This window comes from Homalodisca vitripennis, chromosome 4, assembly GCF_021130785.1.
Source record: "Homalodisca vitripennis isolate AUS2020 chromosome 4, UT_GWSS_2.1, whole genome shotgun sequence".
Classification (NCBI taxonomy): domain Eukaryota; kingdom Metazoa; phylum Arthropoda; class Insecta; order Hemiptera; family Cicadellidae; genus Homalodisca; species Homalodisca vitripennis.
This window is the reverse complement of record NC_060210.1, coordinates 204,461,523-204,487,105: the sequence shown is the minus strand read 5'-3', so window position 1 is coordinate 204,487,105 and position 25,583 is coordinate 204,461,523. Positions and strand designations below refer to the sequence as shown.

Genomic DNA, 25,583 nt, shown 5'->3' with positions numbered 1-25,583 from the left:
CCAGCACTGGTTGCAGTCAGAAGAAGTTGGGCTTCTAGTTCCAGAGCATTTTTTACTGGGAAACAGTTTTTGTCACATCAAGCATAACCATGGTGGTGTGAGCATTTTTGTTGAGAACAATTTTAATTTTAAAACAATAGATTTAAGCATATATTGTCAAGAACTACATTTTGAAGTGACTTGTATAGAACTCATTAATGAAAAATTAATAATTTCACTTTATAGATCACCAAAGGGAAGGACCGATATTTTTTCTGCAAACCCTACAAGTACTTTTAAGATACTTAGTAGGTCTAAAATGTAAAATTGTTATGAGTGGAGATATAAATGTAGAATTTTGATGTTTTAAACTTTAAAAAATAGTGTTAATAGTTTTTGTATATACCCAGACAATATAATATTGTATTGCACAAATAACAAACCCACATGAGGTGAATCTTGTTTAGACAATATTAATTACCAATATAAATTCACAAAATTATAAGTGTGAGATTCTGAGACCAGATTTATCTGATCATGATGCTCTGTATTTGGAAATATATGTAGATCGTTTGAGTACGTCCACTAATGATTTGGTAAAAAATCAAACGCAGGTTGTGTTTAGGGCCAATAACAAAAATTAAAATATTGAAGTTTTAGACAAATGTGGGCGGATGAAGATTTTATGGCAACTTTGGGACAAATGAGTTCCTGTATTTGTTTTACAAAAATTCTTCAATACATTTTTGGTTTTATTTGAAAAGTCTTTCCCAAAAAAGGTGTGCAAGTCTAATCTGGAGCTTAACAAAAAGGGTAAGCCAACTTTGAATTGGTATACACCACAGCTTGCTCTTAAAGAACAATATTTTATTGTGTAAAGACGTGTACAGAAAAACAAGGAAATGATCAGCTTTGAACTCTCTTGAAGAATTTGAAGGGCCATTACAGATCTGCTTTGAAGGAATCCAAGAGGGCAAAAATGAGGAAATAATTGAAAGATCTTCAAACGAATGTAAAGCTGCGTGGACTATCATCAACAGAGTAGCAGAGAAGACTTCTTCAACCAGCACAAAACCAAATATCCAACCAGATGAGTTAAACAGTTTTGTAAAACCTCAGTGGAAGAAATTAGTTCTAAAATGAATGCTTCTCCCAGTTCGGCAGTGAGGTGTCTTGGAACATGTACTACAATGCAGTATTTTTTTTTAAATTTTACTTTTTATACATTATTTTTAAATGATGTCTGTAATATAATTATATCTCTTACAAGTTCAGCAACAAGAGATGTTTATGGTATTTCCAGTGATCTTTTAAAAGAAGTTGTTTTGTCTGTATTAGAGCCTCTAACATATTGTTATAAATCGTAATATTATAGAGGGAACATTTCCTGATTTGTTAAAGTTAAGTAGAGTGGTACCCATTTTCAAAAAAGGGGATCCTATCAAACCAAGTAGTTATCGTTCGATCTCATGGTATACCACTGTTGGCTAAAATTTATGAGAAAGTGCTCAAGATTCAGATCTGTCACTATTTTTGAATCCCGCAATCTATTTAGTAACAATTAATTTGGGCCACCGCACTGGAAGATCAACTGTCCAGGCCATAGATACTCTTGTGGAACAAATTTTATTGACTTTAGAAGACAGTACTGCAGCTCAGGTCACTTTATGTGATCTTAGCAAAGCCTTTGATACTGTACAGCATGACGTATTGTTGGCAAAATTACAGTTTTCAGGGTACAAACCTAGCTGTCTTGGAATCTTACCTCAAAGATCGTAAAGGTGGAGGGTGAGACTAAGATTATGTAAAGTAGTTAGTATTATAAACCATTTGAGCAGAACGTTTATTATTTAAGAATAGATGCAGGGTGGCACTAAGGTCATGTAATGAAGTTATTACCGAAAACCATTTGAGCAGAACTTTTATTGTTTAAGAATAGGTGGAGGGTGAGACTAAGGTTATGTAATGTAGTTAGTATTATAAACCATTTGAGCAGAACGTTTATTGTTTAAGAATAGGTGCAGGGTGGCACTAAGGTCATGTAATGTGGTTAGTATTATAAACCATTTGAGCAGGACATTTATTGTTTAAGAATAGGTGCAGGGTGGCACTAAGGCCATGTAATGTTGTTAGTATTATAAACCATTTGAGCAGGACATTTATTGTTTAAGAATAGGTGCAGGGTGGCACTAAGGTCATGTAATGTGGTTAGTATTATAAACCATTTGAGCAGGACATTTATTGTTTAAGAATAGGTGCAGGGTGGCACTAAGGCCATGTAATGTGGTTTAGTATTATAAACCATTTGAGCAGGACATTTATTGTTTAAGAATAGGTGCAGGGTGGCACTAAGGTCATGTAATGTGGTTAGTATTATAAACCATTTGAGCAGAACGTTTATTGTTTAAGAATAGGTGCAGGGTGGCACTAAGGTCATGTAATGTGGTTAGTATTATAAACCATTTGAGCAGAACGTTTATTGTTTATGAATAGGTGCAGGGTGGCACTAAGGTCATGTAATGTGGTTAGTATTATAAACCATTTGAGCAGGAACGTGTATTGTTTAAGAATAGGTGCAGGGTGGCACTAAGGTCATGTAATGTAGTTTAGTATTATAAACCATTTGAGCAGAACGTGTATTGTTTAAGAAAAAGGTTTCATGGTGGCACTAAGGTCATGTAATGTACTCTAGGGAAGTTATAGCATGACCGGTGGGATGCGCGTGAGGAGTGGAGGAGTTGAGCGCGTGGGGGCACAATCTAAAGTAGGGGAGTGAGTACGGTGCTACTAACCCTACTGAGAGTTTTCGGCTCCCGGCTCATAGTGGTGGCGGGAGCCGAATATTGTAGTGTTTGCCAATATTTCTAGACCCTTATGTTCTTACCACGGTGGTCTTTTATGATGAGCAATTTAATATAGGAGACCTTGAGAATATTTGAACATTTCTAGACTCTTTTGAAGTTACGGCGACGGACTTTTATGATGGGGAATTCAATACAGGAAATCTTGGAAATATTGGGACCGGATGTACGTGATCTTAACAATGACTATGTTCTGCCGAAATTGTGTTCATAGCTCACCCTTCTTAATGAGTTCGCAGTAGAGGTACCTGGTGGTAAGAAAGGGTTCTCATAAATTGGGATAAAGGGTAGGAATTTATACTATTCTTGATCTCCAACGACGACAACAGTTCAGAATTGTAATTTTTACGCTTTGTTAGCCATTAAAATTCAATTTATCATATACTAACCGTGTAAGCTTCAGGATTTACGATAGTAAATACAATTATACACTACAAAATTTTCAACTGACATAGCCTAGCTGCTAAATTAAAAATTAATATAAAACTGGTTAAACTAATTTGTCAATATACACAGTAGAATAAGAAAATACTCAGTTTTATCTACTAACTTGTATCAAGTTAATTTAATGATGTATACTTAAAATAACAATAACGCCAACGATCCACACGCAATAGTTAACATAACAAAACCCCGTTGTCGATGAAAATTATTTATTGTTCTTCGAACTACACCCAAATCAAGATTGTCCAGATTAAGTTTAGTATGTTTTGCGTTTTCTTACTTTGTTGGGCGTACTAAAAGAATTGCCAATTGGACTTATTTTTTTCCTCCTTCAAAATTCGTCTCAGCGTACTTTTAGAAATTCCAGTTGCCTCTACGACACGCTGTTTGAACTTTCTTCAAATTTAGAAGTGTGTTGGTTTCTGCTTCCCGTTTCATAAAATGGGAAGCACTTCTATTGCTTGGCCGTGTATAACCTTTCTACCTCCAATTTTACTTTTTACATTATGATCCATCTCAAACTCTTTACTTAAAACGTTATGAGCACAACGCAATTAATTCACAAATTGTATTACAACTCGTGAATTGGCACAAGCGAATGTTTTTTGGGCGGCATGTATAGAAGACTGGAGACCGAAGTTCACAAGGCTAAATACGGCAAGAGACTGAGCCGCTCCACCCCCCACCACTTTAGTTCCGTCTTTGCCTACGGCGCATCTCGAAGTCACCGGTCATGCTATAAATTCTCTACTATAGTTAGTATTATAAACCATTTGAGCAGAACGTTTATTGTTTAAGAATAGGTTCATGGTGGCACTAAGGTCATGTAATGTGGTTAGTATTATAAACCATTTGATCAGAACGTGTATTGTTTAAGAAAAGGTTCATGGTGGCACTAAGGTCATGTAATGTGGTTAGTATTATAAACCATTTGAGCAGAACGTGTATTGTTTAAGAAAAGGTTCATGGTGGCACTAAGGTCATGTAATGTAGTTAGTATTATAAACCATTTGAGCAGAACGTGTATTGTTTAAGAAAAGGTTCATGGTGGCACTAAGGTCATGTAATGTAGTTAGTATTATAAACCATTTGAGCAGAACGTTTATTGTTTAAGAATAGGTTCATGGTGGCACTAAGGTCATGTAATGTGGTTAGTATTATAAACCATTTGAGCAGAACGTGTATTGTTTAAGAAAAGGTTCATGGTGGCACTAAAGTCATGTAATGTGGTTAGTATTATAAACCATTTGAGCAGAACGTGTATTGTTTAAGAATAGGTGCAGGGTGGCATTAAGGTCATGTAATGTTGTTAGTATTGTAAACTATTTGAGCAGAACGTGTATTGTTTAAGAATAGGTGCAGGGTGGCACTAAGGTCATGTAATGTTGTTAGTATTGTAAACTATTTGAGCAGAACGTGTATTGTTTAAGAATAGGTGCAGGGTGGCACTAAGGTCATGTAATGTTGTTAGTATTGTAAACTATTTGAGCAGAACGTGTATTGTTTAAGAATAGGTGCAGGGTGGCACTAAGGTCATGTAATGTTGTTAGTATTGTAAACTATTTGAGCAGAACGTGTATTGTTTAAGAATAGGTGCAGGGTGGCACTAAGGTCATGTAATGTTGTTAGTATTGTAAACTATTTGAGCAGAACGTGTATTGTTTAAGAATAGGTGCAGGGTGGCACTAAGGTCATGTAATGTTGTTAGTATTGTAAACTATTTGAGCAGAACGTGTATTGTTTAAGAATAGGTGCAGGGTGGCACTAAGGTCATGTAATGTTGTTAGTAATGTAAACTTATATGATGCCTATTTCTATTCACAAACTTTTATTAGTTTACCTTCTAAATGTTTTATTATTTTAATTAGGAAAGTCAATTACTATTACTAATAAAAATCATTCTGTTTTTGTCCTCATTATATTATTTTTGTTTTATGGAATAAGATCCTAGTGCAATGTTTGTTCAAGGTTATTTTAAGATTAATTGTTTTGTATAATATTATAAACTAACACATACCTGCATGACATGCTTCATTTGTTATATACCTTAAACACAATAATTGTTGATAGTTTTTTGTGCCCTGTAATTTTTATTACATTCTTTTGACTTATATATTGTTATAATTTGTATGTAGCCAGTATGTTTTGTCGTTGGCAAAAACCAATTATTGGAATGGTATGTGTGGTAACTTTGTTAAAAATAATGTATACATAATCTTTCTAGGGTTCAAGAGAACTCAAAAATCTATGGTCAGAGATTAAACGTACCTTCAGTGACCTTCAGTGTTTATTACTGCCCTTTCCTGGTTCTGCAGTGGAGAAAGAGTTTGCAAAAACTGGGGACTTGAATGGTAAGTTGTGGAGTTCTCCACTACAATCCCTACTGTTTCACCATTCGTACTGTTTTGTGATTTACAAAATTGTGATTTATGTATGAGGGTCATATGAAAAGTAAGTTGCTTTGGGAAATAAAAAATTATATGTAACTGTTACAGTTTTTATTACATACATTTGTGGAAAATGTCGTGTAAGATCTAGAATTGTGAATCTGATTTTTACTAATGATGTGATTGATTTGTTTTCGACTAGAGCATGGGAAACCCACCGACAGTTGGCCATTTTATTTTTTGTCAAGAATATAAGTTAATTAGTATTGAGTTGCCATGTCATCTATGACATATTCAACAATCAAATATATAACTTTAATTCAGACAAGTATGATATCTACATGTTGTCAATGAACTAAACTATCTGAAGTAAGTATTGAAATTAATTTAAATAGAATTAGACTTTAACAACTTACAAAGTGACCGCATAGCCCAAGAAAGAAGAGAAGGGTAAAAGTTAACTTTATTTGAAAGAATAATGAACCTTTTTCCATGCAGTGACATGGCTTGGGTTCATTTTCTCCAGTCTGAACTTAATGCATTCTTCAGTTCAGGTGTGACATGTTTGTGTTCTTGACTCCTGTGCAGTGACATGGTTTGGGTTCATTTTCTCCAGTCTGAACTTAATGCATTCTTCAGTTCAGGTGTGATGTATTTGTGTTCTTGACTCCTGTGCAGTGACATGGTTTGGGTTCATTTTCTCCAGTCTGAACTTAATGCATTCTTCAGTTCAGGTGTGATGTATTTGTGTTCTTGACTCCTGTGCAATGACATGGCTTGGGTTCATTTTCTCCAGTCTGAACTTAATGCAGTTCTTCAGTTCAGGTGTGATGTATTTGTGTTCTTGACTCCTGTGCAGTGACATGGCTTGGGTTCATTTTCTCCAGTCTGAACTTAATGCAGTTCTTCAGTTCAGGTGTGATGTATTTGTGTTCTTAGCTCCTGTGCAGTGACATGGCTTGGGTTCATTTTCTCCAGTCTGAACTTAATGCATTTCTTCAGTTCAGGTGTGATGTATTTGTGTTCTTGACTCCTGTGCAGTGACATGGCTTGGGTTCATTTTCTCCAGTCTGAACTTAATGCAGTTCTTCAGTTCAGGTGTGATGTATTTGTGTTCTTAGCTCCTGTGCAGTGACATGGCTTGGGTTCATTTTCTCCAGTCTGAACTTAATGCAGTTCTTCAGTTCAGGTGTGATGTATTTGTGTTCTTGACTCCTGTGCAGTGACATGGCTTGGGTTCATTTTCTCCAGTCTGAACTTAATGCAGTTCTTCAGTTCAGGTGTGATGTATTTGTGTTCTTAGCTCCTGTGCAGTGACATGGCTTGGGTTCATTTTCTCCAGTCTGAACTTAATGCAGTTCTTCAGTTCAGGTGTGATGTATTTGTGTTCTTGACTCCTGTGCAGTGACATGGCTTGGGTTCATTTTCTCCAGTCTGAACTTAATGCAGTTCTTCAGTTCAGGTGTGATGTATTTGTGTTCTTGACTCCTGTGCAGTGACATGGCTTGGGTTCATTTTCTCCAGTCTGAACTTAATGCAGTTCTTCAGTTCAGGTGTGATGTATTTGTGTTCTTGACTCCTGTGCAGTGACATGGCTTGGGTTCATTTTCTCCAGTCTGAACTTAATGCAGTTCTTCAGTTCAGGTGTGATGTATTTGTGTTCTTAGCTCCTGTGCAGTGACATGGCTTGGGTTCATTTTCTCCAGTCTGAACTTAATGCAGTTCTTCAGTTCAGGTGTGATGTATTTGTGTTCTTGACTCCTGTGCAGTGACATGGCTTGGGTTCATTTTCTCCAGTCTGAACTTGATGCATTCTTCAGTTCAGGTGTGATGTATTTGTGTTCTTAGCTCCTGTGCAGTGACATGGCTTGGGTTCATTTTTCTCCAGTCTGAACTTAATGCAGTTCTTCAGTTCAGGTGTGATGTATTTGTGTTCTTGACTCCTGTGCAGTGACATGGCTTGGGTTCATTTTCTCCAGTCTGAACTTAATGCAGTTCTTCAGTTCAGGTGTGATGTATTTGTGTTCTTAGCTCCTGTGCAGTGACATGGCTTGGGTTCATTTTCTCCAGTCTGAACTTAATGCAGTTCTTCAGTTCAGGTGTGATGTATTTGTGTTCTTGACTCCTGTGCAGTGACATGGCTTGGGTTCATTTTCTCCAGTCTGAACTTAATGCAGTTCTTCAGTTCAGGTGTGATGTATTTGTGTTCTTAGCTCCTGTGCAGTGACATGGCTTGGGTTCATTTTCTCCAGTCTGAACTTAATGCATTCTTCAGTTCAGGTGTGATGTATTTGTGTTCTTGACTCCTGTGCAGTGACATGGTTTGGGTTCATTTTCTCCAGTCTGAACTTAATGCAGTTCTTCAGTTCAGGTGTGATGTATTTGTGTTCTTAGCTCCTGTGCAGTGACATGGCTTGGGTTCATTTTCTCCAGTCTGAACTTAATGCAGTTCTTCAGTTCAGGTGTGATGTATTTGTGTTCTTGACTCCTGTGCAGTGACATGGTTTGGGTTCATTTTCTCCAGTCTGAACTTAATGCAGTTCTTCAGTTCAGGTGTGATGTATTTGTGTTCTTAGCTCCTGTGCAGTGACATGGCTTGGGTTCATTTTCTCCAGTCTGAACTTAATGCAGTTCTTCAGTTCAGGTGTGATGTATTTGTGTTCTTGACTCCTGTGCAGTGACATGGTTTGGGTTCATTTTCTCCAGTCTGAACTTAATGCAGTTCTTCAGTTCAGGTGTGATGTATTTGTGTTCTTAGCTCCTGTGCAGTGACATGGCTTGGGTTCATTTTCTCCAGTCTGAACTTAATGCATTCTTCAGTTCAGGTGTGATGTATTTGTGTTCTTGACTCCTGTGCAGTGACATGGCTTGGGTTCATTTTCTCCAGTCTGAACTTAATGCAGTTCTTCAGTTCAGGTGTGATGTATTTGTGTTCTTGACTCCTGTGCAGTGACATGGCTTGGGTTCATTTTCTCCAGTCTGAACTTAATGCAGTTCTTCAGTTCAGGTGTGATGTATTTGTGTTCTTAGCTCCTGTGCAGTGACATGGCTTGGGTTCATTTTCTCCAGTCTGAACTTAATGCAGTTCTTCAGTTCAGGTGTGATGTATTTGTGTTCTTAAATTCCTGTGCAGTGACATGGCTTGGGTTCATTTTCTCCAGTCTGAACTTAATGCAGTTCTTCAGTTCAGGTGTGATGTATTTGTGTTCTTAAATTCCTGTGCAATGACATGGCTTGGGTTCATTTTCTCCAGTCTGAACTTAATGCAGTTCTTCAGTTCAGGTGTGATGTATTTGTGTTCTTAAATTCCTGTGCAATGACATGGCTTGGGTTCATTTTCTCCAGTCTGAACTTAATGCAGTTCTTCAGTTCAGGTGTGATGTATTTGTGTTCTTAAATTCCTGTGCAGTGACATGGCTTGGGTTCATTTTCTCCAGTCTGAACTTAATGCAGTTCTTCAATTCAGGTGTGATGTATTTGTGTTCTTAGCTCCTGTGCAATGACATGGCTTGGGTTCATTTTCTCCAGTCTGAACTTAATGCAGTTCTTCAGTTCAGGTGTGATGTATTTGTGTTCTTAGCTCCTGTGCAGTGACATGGCTTGGGTTCATTTTCTCCAGTCTGAACTTAATGCAGTTCTTCAGTTCAGGTGTGATGTATTTGTGTTCTTGACTCCTGTGCAGTGACATGGCTTGGGTTCATTTTCTCCAGTCTGAACTTAATGCAGTTCTTCAGTTCAGGTGTGATGTATTTGTGTTCTTGACTCCTGTGCAGTGACATGGCTTGGGTTCATTTTCTCCAGTCTGAACTTAATGCAGTTCTTCAGTTCAGGTGTGATGTATTTGTGTTCTTAGCTCCTGTGCAGTGACATGGCTTGGGTTCATTTTCTCCAGTCTGAACTTAATGCAGTTCTTCAATTCAGGTGTGATGTATTTGTGTTCTTAGCTCCTGTGCAGTGACATGGCTTGGGTTCATTTTCTCCAGTCTGAACTTAATGCAGTTCTTCAGTTCAGGTGTGATGTATTTGTGTTCTTAAATTCCTGTGCAGTGACATGGCTTGGGTTCATTTTCTCCAGTCTGAACTTAATGCAGTTCTTCAGTTCAGGTGTGATGTATTTGTGTTCTTAGCTTCCTGTGCAATGACATGGCTTGGGTTCATTTTCTCCAGTCTGAACTTAATGCAGTTCTTCAGTTCAGGTGTGATGTATTTGTGTTCTTAGCTTCCTGTGCAGTGACATGGCTTGGGTTCATTTTCTCCAGTCTGAACTTAATGCAGTTCTTCAGTTCAGGTGTGATGTATTTGTGTTCTTGACTCCTGTGCAGTGACATGGCTTGGGTTTCATTTTCTCCAGTCTGAACTTAATGCAGTTCTTCAGTTCAGGTGTGATGTATTTGTGTTCTTAGCTTCCTGTGCAGTGACATGGCTTGGGTTCATTTTCTCCAGTCTGAACTTAATGCAGTTCTTCAGTTCAGGTGTGATGTATTTGTGTTCTTAGCTCCTGTGCAGTGACATGGCTTGGGTTCATTTTCTCCAGTCTGAACTTAATGCAGTTCTTCAGTTCAGGTGTGATGTATTTGTGTTCTTAGCTCCTGTGCAGTGACATGGCTTGGGTTCATTTTCTCCAGTCTGAACTTAATGCAGTTCTTCAGTTCAGGTGTGATGTATTTGTGTGTTCTTGACTCCTGTGCAGTGACATGGCTTGGGTTCATTTTCTCCAGTCTGAACTTAATGCAGTTCTTCAGTTCAGGTGTGATGTATTTGTGTTCTTGACTCCTGTGCAGTGACATGGCTTGGGTTCATTTTCTCCAGTCTGAACTTAATGCAGTTCTTCAGTTCAGGTGTGATGTATTTGTGTTCTTGACTCCTGTGCACTCACATAAAATGATGTGTGGAATATCGATGTACGGAGCTTGGATAAAATACTTTTGTAGCAAAAGAGTATTAAGAATTATGAAAAAGAGGTATATCATATCAGTAAAACATCTTTTTTCAGTAGTGGAAATTTTAACTGTCTTTAGTTCGTTCATATTTGAATGCATAAAAATGTGCTAAACAACTTGCCAGATTTTCAGTAACTAACAATGGCCATAATTGCAATCCCTGATTTAAATTGACAGTTTAAAAACATAATTGGTAATTTTATACTAAAACAACTTCCTATACTGGACAAACGTTCCTTCAAGTACACTACCCAATTAAATAACATGAGAAAACACTTAATTAAAGCCCAAAAACCAAAAATGTTTGAAAATACATTTAATGAAGTCCCCACGTTATTCAGATGAGTTCTTCAATCAGAATGCTAACCAAAGAGGGATGCTATAATTGTCATTAATTTAACCCTTTAAGCGTCATGAAAAATTGGACCTGATCTTTGATTAAGTTACAATTTTTTTTAATTTCCAATGTGTAAAGTTAAATTTATTTTTGTTTCTGCATGTCAAAATAGAGTTATTTAACGGTGAATAAAATTTGTTAAGCCCTTTTTGGATTTCCTAGGCTAATTTTTAACTTTTGAGAATATCGTAGAATAGCAGTATAGTTGTCACTAATCTTTTTCATTTATTCAGCAAGTAGGGGAATGAAACACAGTTTTACAGATAAACATATACTTATTACAAACTAATAAAATTTTAAAAATACAAAAGTAGACAAAGAGTTTTTATTTGGTGGCGGGCTGTCACAACTAGCATTCCGCGCGTCTCCCGCAAGCCACTGTTATCGCGTGGACTTTGAACCTTCTTATAGCTCGGCAACCTGTAGGACGGCCTTGCGGGGCTTGAATTATGTTTCTTGCTTTCTGAGAATATCCTTTTGACCGTAGTAAAATATGAAAATTTTGGGTTTGACCAAGTAATTTCTCAGAATTACCAAATCTTCCAATTTCGAATCGTCTGTATTTACCATTGCACACGAATAATGGTAAAAAAACACTAAATAAACACTGGGCACTGCTGTATATAATATTAATAATTTACTTTAAAAAGAATATTACCCAACAGAAAATTAGCGATAACCGAAATACATGTGCGTCTACCGGACGCTTCTCACTAACTGGCTAGGTGCCTTGACGGGAGCTCCCGTCAATGACTTTGTGAAAGGCGCGGGGCCACGCCCGCTAGACAGTGTTTGGCCAATTAAAAGCCACTGCCACTCCCATTGTAATAGAATTCGAGGCAGGGCAACCCGTCTGTATGTCGCATTACTACTAGAACCATCTAGCGGCAAAATATTCAACTAACATAGCAATAAAAAAATTAAGAATCCAAAAACGCGGATCCACGGCAATAACGTTTCGAGCTTGTACTGACCCTCCGCGGATCCGCGTCAATAACACTGAAAAGGTTAATAAACAAGATTTTTGTAAGTTAGTTGTAAGGATTTTATATATTTGTTTGACTCTATTCTTATGCAATGTTTCGTATATAAAGATGGAATAAAGATATTTTGAATTTGAATCTGAGGATTGTGGCCACAGTAGGGCTCAAATGTCTCAAGATAGTAATTTTGTTAGAAATGTGTCAAATTTAAAACATGTCATAATTAATTATAGTTTAGCAATAGTGCCTACAATGCAGTTTCAAAATGGTTTTTATAATACTATTAATATTGTAGAAAAATAGAATCTGAAAAAATTTACAACAAATTTAAAACTGGAATTTATATTGCAGAACTTGACAAGGAATTTCTGAAGCAAGTGAAAAGCTTCATCACAAATATCTTTGCACCTAAAAACTTGGTTCCTCCTAAAACGAAACTGACGGGTGAAGGAGTATACAGATTGCTGATGAGTGTTGACGGGAAGATAGCAGATGACAATCTGTCTTTCTTAAATGTAAGTAAATTTAGATGTAAAGGTATCATTAAAAACTTGGTTCCTCCTAAAACGAAACTGACGGGTGAAGGAGTATACAGATTGCTGATGAGTGTTGACGGGAAGATGTCTATATTTGAAATCTTTAAATAAAATGCATGGTTTACCCACGGTTGTTTTTACAACATTACTGTGAAGTCCATTTTTACAATTAAAAGTTTAAAATGCTAAAACAATATTTTAATAAATTATTAGTGTTAATGTTCATTCAGTAATAAAGCTATAATTTAACTAAAATATAAAATAAAATTATTTACAACATTTACAAAAGAATTATTAGTAGCAAAAATATAATGATAAGAAAGCTTATCACTAGTGACAGAAAAGTGCAGCTCGTGATAGTGGAATAGGGTATTGCAATAGACACGTCAGTCCTTGTTAGTTTATTGTTTGGTTATCTTTGTAGTTCGTGTCTACTTACAGTATAAAATTGGTTGTTTCAATTTACTAAACCTACGGCCAAGTCAACTAATTCTGTCATGTCCAAAACATTAATCACGAATTGTACAAAAACGGTTTAAAATTACATTTTATCACAGAACGATATAACCCACTGTTTGTAGTATAGGACAAGGACTACCAAACCCAAAGATATATAAATAAAATGTTATAAAGTAGGCCTTTACAGTTATGTTATACTCAGACATGAGCTATTTTACATTTTTCTCAGTCTTTACATTTTTTACGGAATAAGACTTTCAAAAATAAATCCCTATGTGTAGTCAAGAATAGTTAGCATACATCTTCTAGTAACATTTTCTAGGTTTCGATCCTTTCTTATCACTACACATCATTTGGTGTATTAGGTTTAAAAATGGCCAAACTAGTGTGTATGACTAACGAAGTAGACAGCCAAGTCAATAAGAAGATTAAAAATCTAGTTCACCGCTATGATTAAATTTCTATGTTCACTATGTCGAGAAATAGTATTTTAGTGTCACTTTCAAATGTACATAATACAATATTTTTCACATACTTTATGTTTTGTTTATATCAAAACGTAATTTACTTTCTGGATAGCCTTTGTATGCACACTAATCATACAGTTGATGTTTTATTGGCATATTTAAACTGGCATATTATTAACAAACAAAAAAACATTAATTATTAAAAAAACAAAGGCATGCTGGAATACCTAATACAAACAGAACTGAACTTCATGAGTAACTGGTGTCATGGGGAAGGTCTACAGATCAACCCATCTAAAACAAATATGATTACCTTTACCAGGAAAAGAAAATTCCAGCTAGCAAAACCTGTCCTGGAGGGAATCAGCATTAACCAAACAAAGGAAGTGAAGTATCTGGGTTTAATCCTGGATGAAAAGCTCACTTGGAACTCCCATATTAGAAACAGGATATCCAAAGCAACAATGGCCCTTGGGGCCTGTAAGAAACTTTTTGGATTTAAATGGGGACTTAAACTCAAAATGATATATTGGATTTACGAAACCATAATAAAACCAATGGTCACATATGCTGCCTTAGTAAGGTGGCCGAAGGTAGAACAAACAACAGCTGCTAAAAGACTACAGAGTCTTCAAGGGCTAGCTTGCTGAAGCATCACGGGAGCGATGAGCTCCTGCCAAACACTAGCAATTGAAGCGGTCTTGGGTTACACTCCTCTGCGGCAGGAGGTGATGAGAACAACCGCTATAAGTGCAATTAAGCTTCTAGGAACAAAGGTAATAAATGCTACCTCCTTAGAAGGCCGCATGAAAATATTGCAAAAATTTCCTGAGGCTGAAATGCTAACCAAAGTGTCAGATGCAATGATTAAGAAATACTCCTTTGACAAACCATATATGGCCTCTATCGGAAGTAGGAAGAAATGGATTAAAAAGGAGGCCTACCCTACAAAAGGAGTCTTGAAGTTTTACACAGATGGTTCACGCCTTGACTCAGGGGCAGGATACGGAATACACGGGCCTGGAGTTGACATGGCTGTGTCCCTAGGAAGACATGCCACCGTTTTTCAGGTGGAGGTCATGGCAATAGACTCATGTTCCAGAAGACTCATACGAATGAGGACAAAAGGATTATCATACCTAATACTTTCTGATAGTCAGGCTGCACTGAAGGCACTTGATACCTGTTCGTTTGATTCGAAAGCAGTTTGGGAATGCAGGAATGCTCTAGCAGAGCTGGCAATGAATAACAGAGTAACACTCGGTTGGATACCGGGTCATGAAGGTATTCATGGGAATGAAAAAGCAGACATCCTCGCCAAAAAGGGAGCGGAATCCACATTGGTGGGGCCTGAGCCAGGTTGTGGGATAGCCTTCTCCAACATTAAAGCTCTGGTCAAAGATTGGGAAAAGAGGACAAGACACAATAATTGGAGTAGAGCCTCAGGATTAAGACTATCCAAATGGTTTATCTCTCCTTACGTTAAAGGGTGGACAGCTCTCCTAGACCAGAATAAGGAGGATATAAGACTGATATTAGGAATGTTGACAGGACATGGCCCTCTGAGGAAGCACCTGATGAAGATAGGCCTTAGTCAGAGTAACGAATGTAGACTCTGTGGAGAGGAGGAGGAGTCAGCAGAGCACATTTGGTTAGATTGTCCTGCCATCGTAGAGACTAGGAGAAGATACTTGGGAGCATATCTCCTCAGCCCCAAGGACATTAGAGAACAGGAGCCCTTAAATCTGATTGGTTTTTGCAAAAGCCTCGGTCTTTGAGGGCACAAAATTAAAGTAAGGGAGGCGCAAAGGTCCTTTTGAGGACTAAGGGCGGGGACAAACTGTCCTTTTCCCTCAGGAAGGAAAAAAAAAATTGATGAAAGGATTCAATTAAAAGCTGTTTTTTTAGAGACCCTACTTGTAAACAGCGGACAAAATTTACAAACAAAACTCAATTAAAACAAACACTCAAAAACAAACTGAATTCAGACTGCTTCATAAAAATTCTCAATTTGCAACCAACAAACTGGACCAAATTCAACTTATGTGTGAGAATCTGAAAACTGATTTGCTTGTAGTAATCGAAACCATGTGGTTTCAACATGGAGAACATCGCACTGTGCAAAATCCCTAATTACAAATTGGCTTCCGCATTTTGTTGAAACCACTCCAAAGGAGGAGGAGTTGCTATTTTTCTTAAACAACATCTGTTATCTACACCTTTTCCGATCCAACAATCAACTGAAAAAGATTTTGAAGCAGTCGGGATCAAACTTCAAACGACACAATCAAAATTACTCATGATCGGAATTTACAGGTCTCCCAATGGTAATAAGGACATCTTTTTTTCTAAATTCGAAAAATTATTGACATACCTGACTAACCAACATCAAGAATTTGTCATGATGGGGGATCTCAACATGGACGCCTTGGACAACACTCACCACGAGAGTGACGGCTACAACACAATCGGCTATCGACAACATCATAACCAACCACCCAAGTGTCGCTGTGTCTGTAGTGAATACAGCTATTTCAGACCACTATGGCCAAGAAGCCGTCATTAGTGGGGTACAATTCAAAAGGGAGCCCAAAATTAAGCAAACAGTAAGAGACATAAGGCCAGAAAACATTGCTCACCTCAACATTTCCCTTTCTAACGAAAGATGGGATTTTCTAAATTCATTTCAACCTATAGAGCAGCAATTTAAATTGTTTAATGACACTCTAAATTTCCACATTAACTTCTGCTGCCCTGCAAAAACGATCAATGTTTGTGCACAAATTAAAAAAAACAACTGGATCACAACAGGTATTTTAGTTTCTAGAGAGAAACTAAAATTCTTCTCTGAAGTTTATGAAAACACTTCAAGCGAACAATTTAAATTTTTTTTTCAAAAATTATAAAAAAATATACAGGAAAGTGATCCAAGCCGCAAAAGCATATGATGTCTCAAAATCCATTCTCTCTTTCACGTTCAAACGTATCAAAAACAGTTTGGAGCATCATTAACAATAAAACAAAAGCTCACAAAGAAATTAAAATTAAAATTGGGGATAGGCTTTTGGAGGATGAAACAGAGATTGTCAATCAGTTAAGTGGATTTTTCGTATCCATTGCTGGTGGGCAGGGTCCTCGGCCATCTGAACCCCAAGTACGCCCCTGGCGAAGACAGAGCCCCACAACGTCAATGGCGTTGGCTCCTGTCGTTAATTTGCTTCACCGAATTATTCAGCAGCTCCCAGCCAAAAAATCAAATAACAATCTAATGTCCCTGTGGCTCATAAAAAAATGCTGCAAGAATTTAGTGAGACCTTTAACTCAATTGGTAAACTATTCATTCCAAACAGGAGTGTTCCCCTCTCTCCTGAAAATTGCTAAAGTTGTTCCAATTTTCAAGAAGGACGACGTAACTTCAATCACTAACTACCGGCCTGTCTCAATTTTACCAGTGCTGAGCAAAATTTTTGGTAAAAAGCTTTTTCTTATAAGAATGCTTTGGTTTTTGGACAAATGCAATCAGCTCTCAAGTTAAAAATTTGGATTCAGGAAGAGCAAATCGACAACAGACATAGTCGTGAGTTGGGAAAAACATGTTGACCATGTAGTAAATAAAATGTCCTCTGGTCTATACGCTCTACCTAATTGGTCGAAAACAATATGTAGATATTCCCTATGTCAATTTTAACCATATAACTTCAGCAGTTTCAAAACTAAATATAATTAATTAATTATGGAGTGCTCTAAGGCTCTATATTGGCACCATTATTATTTTTAGTTTATTTAACAGGTTTGCCATCAATTTTTAAAATCTCATTTTGTAGCAAAGTAAATATTGTTTTAAACTTTTTTAAATTTAGGATATGAATAGTTTTAGTTATTTTATCAGAAATAACCTTAGTTCTGTTTATTTTAAGTACTGTGAATTTCAAATTGCATTTACTTGGTCAGAAATTACAAAAAGGAAAAATGACATATCTTTACAAAAATGTAATTTACAGATTATATATGTATATAATCTGAGTTTTGCTACTTCACTTGTAATATGTTAGCTATTACATGTTACTTCATGTAGAATGCAAGATCTTGTATGCTTCTTTTTCAGATGTTCACCGAGAATATAAATTTTTACAAGGAGTCACAGCTTTTAGCGAGATTTCCAGGTGGATTTCAAGACCTTGACCTTCTACAGAAACTTAAGACAGAAATTGAAACTGAGGGTGAAAATGCGTTCAGAGGGCAGTCAAAAACACGTTTTAATGAAAGACTTAAAAGGGTAAGGCAGCTTTATTAGTATTGTTTATTATTAGTATGTTTATTAGTGTGAGTTTCCTTAGTCCAAGGAAACAGGAGAGGATATACCATCAAGTGACACTGGTGCCTACACAGTACTCTAACCATTGGTATACTTTGTTATATCGGTTGGAATGGCCATAAACCTACCCTATTTAAAATTCTGACAATTGGTGGCTGGTGTCACAATGGTGAAGTGACTGGGAATAGTCATGGAATTTCACAATAGACCGGAAAAAGTAAAAAATTTTAATGAGGGTTCACGGAAATTGCAAAAAAATCATGGATTATGACCTGACACTGAAATTTTCTGTTTAAAATATAAATTTTATAGCATTGTGATAGTTTCTTGAGATAAATTGAAACCAAATTATTGATCACAAACATGTTTTTATTGTATTTCGTGGTTGAAAAATCGTAAATAGATAATCTTGTTTATGAATTGTCTTGAGTTTTTAAATTAGTATTTTGCTTGCAGTTAATATATTTTAGATTGATGTCTGTAAATCACCAGATGTCCGTTGCGCATATTCTCGGACAACAGCTGATTATTTTAACGCAAATTACTGATCACGAAAACTTAATCTTGTTGTCTTTTTTATGCATGAGTAACCGTGTTAGATATCCTAATTAATAAATTATCCTAGCTTTGTAAATACTTTGCTTGCAGTTCTATATATGTGACACGCATTTCTGACTGCAGCTGATCGACAGTATACTGATCGTTGTTCAAAGTATGTTATTGACGATGGAAGGTTGAAAGAAGAACAGGATTTCGGACATTTACCATCGTTATATGTTACAAAAGGTTTAACACGACATTTAAGGAGGATTTGAACTTGTCCTCTTGGTCAGGTGGGGGAAGTATTAATACATACAAAAATAAAGAACAGAAAAAAAGAAAACAAGGTAAAGAAAAGCGTTCAAACATACCCAAAAGCTGCTTGAAGTCCAGTCCAGACGTTGTCACTGCACAGGATGTCGGCTCTTTCATCGGCACCACATATTGTCGAGTGATAGTGGAACAATGCAACAGGAGGGGGAAGGGGAAGGGGTAAAGACAAGCTGCTAAGTTTTTGTCCTAAGCCTTAGTGTCGTGTTGTGTGTCCGAATTTTGTTGGTTGAGGTTTGTTTAATTGTTATAATCTTTTTAGGTTTCCTGGTTAGTTCTTTTTTTAATATTGGTACCCAAAGTGGTCTAATCTCAACCAAAGGTTGACTTAGCGGTTGGTCTGCCAATTTTATGTTTGAAGCCTCAATAAGTTTGTGTTAATAAAAATTCTTCTCACGGTGTATTTTGTGAAAATATTATAAATTCAGTTGATGCCAGAAAGAAAGCTATATGTATTTTCCTTGATTTATCACCTGCCTTTGGCAGTGTATCCCATATGTTGTTGTTAAACAAACAAAAATCCAATTCAAAAATTTTGGAATAGTCATACAATAACTAAATTGGTTTATTTCCTATCTTAATAGGCAACAATATGTGGAAACATCTTATTCGATTATTACTAACATAATTATTCTAAATGTTCCAAAAGTAAAATATAACTAAATAAAATACCTCTCCTATACTGCAATGACATTTGATATTAATTTAAATTAAATTCAGCCAAAACATAAATTAAAGCTTTTAAATCAAAACTAAAACCGCTTACCTACTCATACTTGGTAAAATAAAGATGCACTTTTAATGTATTACAACGATGAAATAAAGTTCAACACTTCAAGAAATCATACAGTACAAACTTTAATGTATATATATACATATATATATTTATTCTGCAATGCCTATAAGCCTATATATATTCTATAAGCCTGCTGGTATTGTGTTTTTCTTTATCTCCTTGTGAACAATGAACAGAAACTCGAGCCACTTCAATTGTTTGGATAAATCTTCTTATCTGCAGCAATTTAGATATCACGCCAACAAAATTGCTAAGTTAAATTGCCACATCATGTTTTTGACAGCTTGCCTATCCTTAGATCTCACACCACGTGGCCTGCAACCCAAATTTCCACTAACTGGTCTTCCCCCTGAAATTCACAGTAGTGTTATTGGTTTAGCCATAAAAACTAGCTTTGAATGAACTAATCTAGTTTTGAATTCATACAAGACTCTTGCCCAACACCACGGAAAACAACTTAAACTGCTACATTTGGAGATTTCTAATAAGTATCAAGACGCAATTTATGACCTTAATATAATATTATCAAACTCACAGAAATTTATATCTAAAAAATTCAATTCGTTACATCTCAAGTTGTCAAATCTGTAAGCGAATTCTAAAAACTATTGCAATTCAGCTGATAAATATCAAAATAGTAGTCCAATTTCACATCATTTTTGTGCTGGTAATAGTTCAATTTCTGATCAAAATAACCTACCTCTACTCTCCACTATCAATTCAGATTCTTATCCTTGTATTCCACAACAAACCTTTCGACAAACATCTTCATGTGTTACTGAAAACATTCTTGATAATCTAAATTTACTTCCAAATGTCCCAACTACGTCTTCCTTTGAAATCCCTTCCAATTCCTCCGATAACCATCCTTCCAATTCTTCCGATAACACTCCTCTTCAAACTACAACTTCTATTGAAACCATAAATACCAAGAATACCATGGATGCTACCGATATTAAGCCAAATCAACAGTCTTCGTCCAATTACAACCACGTCCAACTTAAGTCTGACGATCATAGCTACAACTTACGTCCATTTAACTACAGCAATGAAGAAACCTTGCGAATTGAAAACCTGTCTAACTATTCACCAAATGTTCACGAAAGATCGATATTAGAAAAAGGCCTGACTTTTTCACCCACACCAAGATTTGACCACTTCAAACTTGTTACAGATGCCCTTCACTTTGCACGCAGTATAAGATTAAAGTATTTTTTTACTGTCCAAAATACAGGAAATCAAAATATAACTGAAAAAATTCCTGACTGTTTATCAAAATTCAAAACAAATCCAGGTTGGGAACCTCCACCTTTACCAACTAATCATCCTGTTGAAGAATTCATAAATGTCGTCCTAGCCAATCTATCAAATTCCTCGTTTCCTAACAACTTAAATACTACCAAAAACTTATCTGAAAATAAATTTAGAGCAATTAAATCACTACGTGAAAACAAAGACATAATTATTTTACCTAGCGACAAAAGGTAACTCTATCGTTCTGATGAATTCTTTAGATTATATTGGTGAATCACAAAGACAACTGAATGACACATCAACATATGAGAAATTAGATGAAGATCCTTCTCCTCAACATAATGAACAAATCCAAAATTACCTTATGAATAACGGTCCTCAAGAGGGATTGTCTCAGAAAGCCATTGAACTACTAACACCTAGATATCCTAGAACTCCAGTGTTTTACACTTTACCGAAAACACACAAGCCTACCAGACCACCTCCTGGCAGGCCTTTCATCTCCAGCTATGGGTGCCCTACGGAAATGGTATCTGCTTATGTTGACGACATCTTGCAGCCGTTTGTAAGAACACTTCCTTCCTATATCAAGGACACAAATGACTTTTTAACTAAATTAGCTCAAATTAATCAACCCTTGCCTGACGACGTCTTATTGTGTACTGTCGATGTAGAATCTTTGTATACAAATATTCCTACAGACGATGGTCTCAGCGCTGCCCAAAATTACCTTGATTCACGCCCAAACGATTCCAAACCTAGTACTAATTTCATTCTCAAACTTATGACCATGATTTTAACCTTAAATAATTTTAAATTTCAAGACCAAAATTACCTTCAAACAAAAGGAAGTGCTATGGGCACACGGATGGCTCCTTCTTATGCCAATCTTTTTATGGAAAATTGGAAAAGAATTTTTTAACCAGTCAAAATTATAAACCTCTAATTTGGTTCAGGTACATATATGATATTTTTATAATATGGCAGCATGGTATCAAAGAACTTAACGACTTTCTTTTTAATCTCAATAAATTTAGCATTTTAAAATTTACATGGTCTACTCACCAGATTCAGTAACATTCTTGGATACTGATGTATTTATTGAAAATCATAATTTGAAAACAAAAATTCATGTCAAAGACAATAACAAAATGCAATATTTGCATTTCACCAGCTGCCATCCAGTTCACATTAAAAAATCTATACCCAAGAGTTTATCAATAAGAGCAAAAAATCTTTCTAGCAATCAATCTGACTTCCATAACTACATAAACAGACTGTCCCATGTACTTTTTGAAAGGGGGTATCCAAAAAATCTTGTTTATAGACAAATCAGAGCACCTAAAAATATTTCCAGTGCTATCAATCCTAATGATCCTAAATTTTCACCCAATATTTTCCTGGCCTTCATAAAATCAACAAAATTCTAAAGGTTTCTTTTCCTATTTTGGAATCTTCCCCTGAAACTAGAAATTTATTTTCTAAGCCCCCCAAAGTAATTTTTAAAAAACCTCCAAATTTACAAAACATTCTCTCTAGACCGAAATTAAAGTATGAAGGCAATCCAAAAAGTAGAATAAAATAGAATATACAGTACTAATGAAATAATTACCATAAATTATTTTTTGAAAAGTAAAAAAAAGTTAAATTTTGCCATTATTCAAAAATTTTGCAAAAAATTTTCATTCAGCAAAATATAAAATCTTTTTTAAAGCTTGTACTATATCAAAATTTATAAATTTATGGTTTATAAGTAATAGGAAATATTATGTAGTTAGAAAACTATAAATATAACTAAATATATTGAAAAAATATAGAATAACCCAAACAGTTATTTATTTATTTAACTTCCAACGGTCAAAAGACCAATTTACAACGGGTTACAGTTTTACATAGTTTCTCAAGATGACTAGTACTTATAAACACAGAGGGCCAAGCCAAACATGCAATTGGACTTTAAACTAATTGGTGCTTAAGCCCTAGCTCAAGCACCAAGCCAAACATGCAGGGAACAATACAGCCAACACTATGCAACAATAACAATAATAAAGCTATATGATTTACAATAAATATAACTATACTAGTAAAGGTAAATAAAATCTACATTATTGTAATAAATATTAACAGTATTAGAGTAACAAAATAGAATCTATAGAATACATAACAAATTTTAACAACGATAACAAATAAATAACAATAATTTATAATAAATATTGAGGATCATGATAAGTAAATAGAATTAGGAAAAAAAAAAACTAATGAACATGCACCATATGTTATACTAATAACTACAGTTTTGATTGCCGAATACAGATTCAATGCAGTGCCCTCCAGTCCAACAACTTCTTTTTGAAGGCCTCCTCACCTGTACAAAACAGATCAATGTCGTCCGGCATGCTGTTGGCCAGCAGCTGGAGGCGAGGAAAGGTGCTGTGGAACAAGTACTGGGTCGAATACTGACGTCTAGCGAAAGGATGGGTGTGGCGCAGGTGTCGAGAAGTGCGGAAGTCCAGCTTGACAAGTAGATCAGGGGCATCAATGTTCGAGTTAATCAGCTTCCTCAGGAACAGTAGGTCATTGATTATTCGTCTTGTGTGAAGTGGCATCAAGTTTAACTGAAGTCGCAGATCATGAACTGGAGCAGTGCGGTAGTCGAAGCCTAGCAGCACACCAACAAAACGGACGAAACGGGTTTGAACGTTCTCAAGTCCATCAATCTGGCCAATCAAGTAAGGGCTCCAAACAGGTGAAGAATATTCCAGTAAGGGTCTCACCAGATGGATGTAAAGGATCCGTAGAGCATGAATAGAGAACATGTTGCGGCTGTTCCGTATGACGAAGTATAGGGCAGAATTAGCTCTCTTACAAATATAGTTGATATGTTCTTGAGGGTTTAAATTAGGAGAAAGCATGACTCCAAGGTCCCTTATCATCAGAGAACGCGAGAGGGGTTGATCTTCAAGTGTGTAAGGGAACATGATAGGTGTGCTAGACCTGGAGAAAGATATCACAGAGCATTTGGAAATATTTAATGACATGTCATTATCATAACACCACTTCATCAACAGATCAATACTGTTCTGTAAAGCCTGGCAATCGTTGAGGGTTTTTATTGTTCTGAAGAATTTAGCATCATCGGCGAAGAGTAAAACTTTTGATCCTTGGGTGTACTGGACTAAGTCATTGATAAATATTGAGAAGAGAACAGGGCCCAACAGCGATCCCTGAGGCACACCTGATATAGCAGAGAAAGGCTTCGACAAACAGCCAGCAACCCGAACCCGAAGAGAACGATCCCGAAGGTAGCTCTTCAACCACATCAAGAGGCTTCCACTGAGTCCAATAGCTTCAAGCTTGGCCACCAGGTGTTCATGGCTTACACGATCGAAAGCTTTAGAGAAGTCTGTGTATATGGAGTCCACCTGATGAGATTCTGAGAAGGCAGTGAGAATGTGATCTTGGAAGGTTAGTAGATTAGTAGTAGTCGAGCGTCCTTTCATAAAGCCATGTTGTTCAGCACAGATAACACCCTTCAGATGGAATGACAACCTCTTCAGAACCAGGGATTCAAAGATCTTGGCAATTGATGACTGAATAACTACCGGGCGATAATTCTTGACGTCAGCGGGAGAACCAGACTTGAAGATAGGTACTATATAACCCAATTTGAGATTAGAGGGAAAGATTCCGGCAGCCATGAGCATGTTGAAGTATAAGGTAAGGTGAGGAGATAAAACGCTACTGCAGAATTTCATAATCAATGGAGAGATGTCGTCAGGGCCAGCTCCCTTGTTCACATCAAGCGAATTCAGTACACCCTCCACCTCAGCACAGGTTACACAGCAGGAAGAGAGAGTGGTACATGCCTTGAGGTCATATATAGGTGGAGATGAAGATGGAGCCTTGTACACAGAGGAAAAAAACTTGGCGAACATGTTAGAGATGTCTTGAGGATTTTCAGCAAATTCATGATCGAGCTGCAATCGAGAAGGAAGTGATGGAGTCCTCTTGGAAGAATTGACAAAACTCCAGAAGACTCGAACGTTACTCTTCAGAGATGAGTCAATGGACTGAATATATGTTGAGTAGCATTCCCTCGTTAGTCTACTACATGCTGCACGAACACCACAGAATTGATAATAAAGACGGTTATCAAGAGTTTGTTTGTAGCGCCTATGAAGTATCTTCTTCCTGATGATCACAGCTTTTAGTTCAGGGGAGAACCAAACAGGAAAGGCTCGTTTACCAACGTATTTAGATGGACATGCGCTCCTGATATTGCAGCTAAGTTGGAAACAAAATTCTGAAAATAAGTCTTCGACAGGAACACTGTTATCGAACACAGGATAGTTCAGACGCTGAACCCAGTCAAACACATGGGCTAGATCACATTTCCTTAGATTGGGAACAAATGCACTATAGTAGAGGTTTTCTGAAGTATTAATATCCAGGTCCATTTCCAGCGCAGGATGGTGACATTCCACAGGAAGAAGAGGGTCTGAGGCATTCAGGACTCGCAAGTTCACAGAAGAAAAGACCAAATCCAGAAGGACACCTCGATCATTGTAGATATTATTGTACTGCTTAAGATCAAGGAAATTCATAACATCATAAATACGTTGGGCTGATGTGTTGAGGTGGGTAAAGAGACTGGACCAGTCCACGTTCGGCAAGTTAAAATCTCCAATAATCAATAATGGGTGTATGTCTTGAACGGTAATTGACAGTTCCTCCAGAATAGATGCAAATTCCATGTATTGGGTAGAGTTCTGATTAGGAGGCAGATATACACCACCAAGGACAAGAATAGAATTCTTTAGCTTCATGGCTGCAAAGACACATTCAATGTTAAGAGAAGACTGAGAGAGTTCCCAGGAATCAAACCGGTCCCGTAT

The 25,583-nt window shown here is 36.6% G+C and overlaps 1 protein-coding gene across 1 annotated transcript in view; it reads left to right on the top strand.

Annotated features, from left to right (window-relative positions):
- The window catches only part of LOC124361384, a 50,823-nt gene that overhangs the window by 5,183 nt on the left and 20,057 nt on the right, over positions 1-25,583 (top strand). The window contains exons 2-4 of the mRNA XM_046815431.1: positions 5,509-5,635; positions 12,343-12,506; positions 17,559-17,729. Of these exons, the coding sequence (XP_046671387.1) occupies positions 5,509-5,635; positions 12,343-12,506; positions 17,559-17,729 (462 nt within the window). The remainder of the gene's footprint in view (positions 1-5,508; positions 5,636-12,342; positions 12,507-17,558; positions 17,730-25,583) is intronic.